Source organism: Lepidochelys olivacea (assembly GCF_965140295.1).
Source record: "Lepidochelys olivacea isolate rLepOli2 genome assembly, chromosome: 13".
NCBI lineage: Eukaryota > Metazoa > Chordata > Testudines > Cheloniidae > Lepidochelys > Lepidochelys olivacea.
The window spans coordinates 27,500,575-27,507,260 of record NC_140423.1 but is presented as its reverse complement, the minus strand read 5'-3'; the positions used below and the strand labels follow the sequence as shown (position 1 = coordinate 27,507,260).

Genomic DNA, 6,686 nt, shown 5'->3' with positions numbered 1-6,686 from the left:
GCTGTGGAGAAAGCTTCAAAATGTGACCCCAGTGCACCCTAAAGGCTCAGAAAGCAGAAGGCAAATAAAAAGAACACCAAATCTATTATTTTTACATAATCTCATGATTTTAAAGCAAATCTTATGATTTTAGTGAGCCTGATTCATGATTTTTGAACATTTGGGATTGGTAATACTGTAAAAGTGACTTGAAAGTGCCAGTTTCACACCTGTTTAAGGTAAGTTTCTAGGCTATTATTCGTAGTAGGGTAACAACTCTAGAGCCCCAGGCAGGTACAGTATAAACTCATGGGGCCTTGGCCTAGTAGGAGCTTTCCAAAGTTAAGTGATCTAATCCAAGCATGGTAACCTGCAAAAAAAGTGACAGAAAGTAATCTAGATTTGTCTACAATTGTTTCAGTTGTTGTATTCAAGAGTTAGTAAGTAAGACTATATATTAAAATTTTAAACCAAACCAGTGTCCCTTAAGTGGCTTAACACAAGATGTGAGATCATGTTAGTATTAGAGCTGAGTGAGTCTAATATTTATTTGATTCCCTTTTTTTATACAGGAATTGGATACAGTGCTCCTGTCAGCTAATTTCTAAGTTATCATCTGCAAAAAAAACCCTAGAGTTTTTGGGTGCCTAAGTAGCCCCTGGAACTGGGACTGTAGAGACAATGGCAGTGAAAACATCTCCAACAATGATAAACCCTTGTGCTGGAATGACTGCCCATAAACTTGAGAGGTGAGTTCATTCTCAATGCCAATGATAATATCAGTCATTCTTTTAAGATTGCCAGACAGTTCCAGCTGTCCATTATGTCATTTTCCATAAGGTCACTAAATATCTATCTTAGGGTATGTCTACACTACGGAATGAGGTCGAATTTATAGAAGTCGTTTTTTTAGAAATCAGTTTTATATATTCGAGTGTGTGTGTCCCCACAGAAAATGCTCTAAGTGTATTAAGTGCATTAACTCGGCGGAGTGCTTCCACAGTACCGTGGCAAGCGTTGACTTCCGGAGCGTTGCACTGTGGGTAGCTATCCCACAGTTCCCGCAGTCTCCACTGCCCATTGGAATTCTGGGTTGAGACCCCATGCCTGATGGGGCTAAAACATTGTCGCGGGTGGTTTTGGGTACATATCGTCAGGCCCCTCTTCCCTCCCTCCCTCCCTCCCTCCCTCCCTCCATGAAAGCAAGGGCAGACAATCGTTTCGTGCCTTTTTTCCTGAGTTACCTGTGCAGACGCCATACCACGGCAAGCATGGAGCCCGCTCAGGTAACCGTCACCGTATGTCTCCTGGGTGCTGGCAGACGTGGTATGGCATTGCTACACAGTAGCAGCAACCCATTGCCTTCTGGCAGCAGACGGTGCAATACGACCGGTAGCTGTCATCATCGTGTCCGAGGTGCTCCTGGCCACGTCGGCTGGGAGCACCTGGGCAGACATGGGCGCAGGGACTAAATTTGGAGTGACTTGACCAGGTCATTCTCTTTAGTCCTGCAGTCAGTCCTATTGAACCGTCTTATGGTGAGCAGGCAGGTGATACAGATTGCTAGCAGTCATACTGTACCATCTTCTGCCGGGCAAGCAAGAGATGAGGATGGCTAGCAGTCGTATTGTACCATCTTCTGCCGGGCAGGCAAGAGATGAGGATGGCTAGTAGTCGTACTGTACCATCTTCTGCCGAGCAGCCATGAGATGTGGATGGCATGCAGTTCTTCTGCACCGTCTGCTGCCAGCCAAAGATGTAAAAGATAGATGGAGTGGATCAAAACAAGAAATAGACCAGATTTGTTTTGTACTCATTTGCTTCCCCCCCTCCCCTGTCTAGGGGACTCATTCCTCTAGGTCACACTGTAGTCACTCACAGAGAAGGTGCAGCGAGGTAAATCTAACCATGTATCAATCAGAGGCCAGGCTAACCTCCTTGTTCCAATAACTTAGGTGCACCATTTCTTATTGGAACCCTCCGTGAAGTCCTGCCTGAAATACTCCTTGATGTAAAGCCACCCCCTTTGTTGATTTTAGCTCCCTGAAGCCAACCCTGTGAGCCGTGTCGTCAGTCGCCCCTCCCTCCGTCAGAGCAACGGCAGACAATCGTTCCGCGCCTTTTTTCTGTGCGGACGCCATACCAAGGCAAGCATGGAGGCCGCTCAGCTCACTTTGGCAATTAGGAGCACATTAAACACCGCACGCATTATCCAGCAGTATATGCAGCACCAGAACCTGGCAAAGCGATACCGGGCAAGGAGGCGACGTCAGCGCGGTCACGTGAGTGATCAGGACATGGACACAGATTTCTCTGAAAGCATGGGCCCTGCCAATGCATGCATCATGGTGCTAATGGGACAGGTTCATGCTGTGGAACGCCAATTCTGGGCTCCGGAAACAAAGCACAGACTGGTGGGACCGCATAGTGTTGCAGGTCTGGGACGATTCCCAGTGGCTGCGAAACTTTTGCGTGCGTAAGGGCACTTTCATGGAACTTTGTGACTTGCTTTTCCCTGCCCTGAAGCGCATGAATACCAAGATGAGAGCAGCCCTCACAGTTGAGAAGCGAGTGGCCATAGCCCTGTGGAAGCTTGCAACACCAGACAGCTACCAGTCAGTTGGGAATCAATTTGGAGTGGGCAAATCTACTGTTGGGGCTGCTGTGATGCAAGTAGCCCAAGTAATCAAAGATCTGCTGATATCAAGGGTAGTGACCCTGGGAAATGTGCAGGTCATAGTGGATGGCTTTGCTGCAATGGGATTCCCTAACTGTTGTGGGGCCATAGATGGAACCCATATCCCTATCTTGCCACCGGAGCACCAAGCCAGCGAGTACATAAACCGCAAGGGGTACTTTTCAATAGTGCTGCAAGCTCTGGTGGATCACAAAGGACGTTTCACCAACATCAACGTGGGATGGCTGGGAAAGGTACATGACGCTCGCATCTTCAGGAACTCTGGGCTGTTTCAAACGCTGCAGGAAGGGACTTTATTCCCAGACCAGAAAATAACTGTTGGGGACGTTGAAATGCCTATATGTATCCTTGGGGACCCAGCCTACCCCTTAATGCCAAGGCTCATGAAGCTGTACACAGGCAGCCTGAACAGTAGTCAGGAGCTGTTCAACTACAGGCTGAGCAAGTGCAGAATGGTGGTAGAATGTGCATTTGGACGTTTAAAGGCGCGCTGGCGCAGTTTACTGACTCGCTTAGACCTCAGCGAAACCAATATTCCCACTGTTATTACTGCTTGCTGTGTGCTCCACAATATCTGTGAGAGTAAGGGGGAGACATTTATGGCACGGTGGGAGGTTGAGGCAAATCGCCTGGCTGCTGGTTACGCGCAGCCAGACACCAGGGCGGTTAGAAGAGCACAGGAGGGCGCGGTACGCATCAGAGAAGCTCTGAAAACCAGTTTCATGACTGGCCAGGCTACGGTGTAAAAGTTCTCTTTGTTTCTCCTTGATGAAACCCCCCGCCCCTTGGTTCACTCTACTTCCCTGTAAGCTAACCACCCTCCCCTCCTCCCTTCGATCACCGCTTGCAGAGGCAATAAAGTCATTGTTGCTTCACATTCATGCATTCTTTATTCATTCATCACACAAATAGGCGGATGACTACCAAAGTAGCCCAGGAGGGGTGGTGGAGGAGGGAAGGAAAATGCCACACAGCACTTTAAAAGTTTACAACTTTAAAATTTATTGAATGCCAGCCTTCTTTTTTTTGGGGCAATCCTCTGTAGCAGAGTGGCTGGTTGGCCGGTGGCCCCCCCACCGCATTCTTGGACGTCTGGGTGTGGAGGCTATGGAACTTGGGGAGGAGGGTGGTTGGTTACACAGGGGCTGTAGTGGCAGTCTGTGCTCCAGCTGCCTTTGCTGCTGCTCAACCATACACTGGAGCATACTGGTTTGGTCCTCCAGCAGCCTCAGCATTGAATCCTGCCTCCTCTCATCACGCTGCTGCCACATTTGAGCTTTAGCCCTGTCTTCAGCCCGCCACTTACTCTTTTCAGCCCTCCACCTCTTCTCCCGGTCATTTTGTGCTTTCCTGCACTCTGACATTATTTGCCTCCACGCATTCGTCTGTGCTCTGTCAGTGTGGGAGAACAGCATGAGCTCGGAGAACATTTCATCTCGAGTGCGTTTTTTCTTTCTTTCTAATCTTCACTAGCCTCTGGGAAGGAGAAGATCCTGTGATCATTGAAACACATGCAGCTGGTGGAGAAAAAAAAAGGGACAGCGGTATTTAAAAAGACACATTTTATAAAACAGTGGCTACACTCTTTCAGGGTAAACCTTGCTGTTAACGTTACATGCATAGCACATGTGCTTTCGTTACAAGGTCTCATTTTGCCTCCCCCCACTGCGTGGCGACCCCCTCAAACCTCCCCCCCCCGTGGCTAACAGCGGGGAACATTTCTGTTTAGCCACGGGCAAACAGCCTAGCAGGAACGGGCTCCTCTGAGTGTCCCCTGAAGAAAAGCACTCTATTTCAACCAGGTGACCATGAATTATATCTCACTCTCCTGAGGATAACACAGAGAGATAAAGAACGGATGTTGTTTGAACGCCAGCAAACATACACTGCAATGCTTTGTTGTACAATGATTCCCGAGTACGTGTTACTGGCCTGGAGTGGTAAAGTGTCCTACCATGAAGGACACAATAAGGCTGTCCTCCCCAGAAACCTTTTGCAAAGGCTTTGGGAGTACATCCAGGAGAGCCGCGAATGCCAGGGCAAAGTAATCCTTTCACATGCTTGCTTTTAAACCATGTATAGTATTTTAAAAGGTACACTCACCGGAGGTCCCTTCTCCGCCTGCCGGGTCCAGGAGGCAGCCTTGGGTGGGTTCGGGGGGTACTGGCTTCAGGTCCAGGGTGAGAAACAGTTCCTGGCTGTTGGGAAAACTGGTTTCTCCGCTTGCTTGCTGTGAGCTATCTACAACCTCCTCCTCCTCATCATCATCTTCTTCATCCCCAAAACCTGCTTCCATGTTGCCTCCATCTCCATTGAAGGAGTCAAACAACACAGCTGGGGTAGTGGTGGCTGAACCCCCTAAAATGGCATGCAGCTCATCATAGAAGCGGCATGTTTGGGGCTCTGACCTGGAGCGGCCGTTCGCCTCTCTGGTTTTCTGGTAGGCTTGCCTCAGCTGCTTAAGTTTCATGCGGCACTGCTTCGGGTCCCTGTTATGGCCTCTGTCCTTCATGCCCTGGGAGATTTTGACAAAGGTTTTGGCATTTCAAAAACTGGAACGTAGTTCTGATAGCACGGATTCCTCTCCCCATACAGCGATCAGATCCCGTACCTCCCGTTCGGTCCATGCTGGAGCTCTTTTGTGCTTCTGGGACTCCATCATGGTCACCTCTGCTGATGACCTCTGCATGGTCACCTGCAGCTTGCCACGCTGGCCAAACAGGAAATGAGATTCAAAAGTTCGCAGTTCTTTTCCTGTCTACCTGGCCAGTGCATCTGAGTTGAGAGGGCTGTCCAGAGCGGTCACAATGGAGCACCCTGGGATAGCTCCCGGAGGCCAATACTGTCGAATTGTGTCCACAGTACCCCAAATTCGAGCCGGCAAGGTCGATTTAAGCGCTAATCCACTTGTCAGGGGTGGAGTAAGGAAATCGATTTTAAGAGCCCTTTAAGTCGAAATAAAGGGCTTCATCGTGTGGACGGGTGCAGGTTTACATCGATTTAACGCTGCTAAATTCGACCTAAAGTCCTAGTGTAGACCAGGGCTAAGTGTAAGGGGACTGTTGCCCCCTTACTAACATTCAGTGGCGATGTTTTAGTTGCTAGCTCCCAGTACTAAAAAGGGGGAAGAGTCGATAGGGAATCAGGACTCTGAGACTGATAGCCCCCAGGAGAGGCCAATGCTCCAGGTCAGCCTGAATGACAGGGCAGGCAGGCTAATCAGGAGGCCAGGGGGGTCCCGTCCTCCCTATGAGCTGGAATTGCCTGGGTCAGACAGAGTGGGGCCGAGCTAAGGAAAAAGCGGGGCCCAAGCTGAGCTGGGGAGCAGAGCTGGGCCAAATCCAGAGAGAGCAGTCCCTGTCCTGGGAACAGAGCTGCAGCCCCAAAGCCAGAGGCACAGCCCAGAGAGAGCAGACTTGCCCTGGGAAGAGAGCTGCAGCAACCAGAGCCAGAGGGGCCAGAAAAGCAGCCCACGAAGCAGGTCAGTGTTGGGAGCAGAGTCACAGAAGCAGCCTGCAGAGCAGACCTGTCCTGGGAGCAGAGCTGAGGCAACGAGAGCCAGGGAGCTGGAGGCAGAGCAGCAACAGCAGCCGTGCTGAGACCGAGTGGGTCTGGAGCAGTCCGGAGCTGGGTGCGGTGAGCAGCTGGGGAGAGCGAAGGGGACCCTGGGCAGCGGGCCCAGCACAGGGAGACACCTCAGCCAAGAGGCTCTGCAGGCCAGGCTTGGATCATAACCCCGACAGGGCGGGGGTGACACGGGGAAGAAGGGTCCTACCACTTAGGGCCTGAGAGTGTGTGGCCACCGCCAGAGCGAGAGCACACAGCATCCCTGCAGCACAGCCAGGGCCTGAGCAGGAGGCCTGGGACTTACAAGGGACAGGCTGTGAATTGCCCGGACATTGCAGAGACACTGTTTGTGATGTTCCCTGCCACAGAGCGGGTTGATGTGTTTCCTTTAACCTTCCCATTTTCCTTATTCTTTTTAAAATTAATTGTTGATTAAATAACT

The 6,686-nt window shown here is 50.4% G+C and overlaps 1 protein-coding gene across 1 annotated transcript in view; it reads right to left on the bottom strand.

Annotated features, from left to right (window-relative positions):
• Window positions 1-4,003: 4,003 nt before the first annotated feature.
• The window catches only part of LOC311529426 (uncharacterized protein), a gene marked incomplete at its 5' end in the record, with an annotated part of 245,124 nt that continues 242,441 nt past the window's right edge, over window positions 4,004-6,686 (bottom strand). The window contains one exon of the mRNA XM_084645401.1: window positions 4,004-4,194. Coding sequence (XP_084501527.1) covers window positions 4,109-4,194 — 86 coding nt within the window. The 3' untranslated portion in view covers window positions 4,004-4,108. The remainder of the gene's footprint in view (window positions 4,195-6,686) is intronic.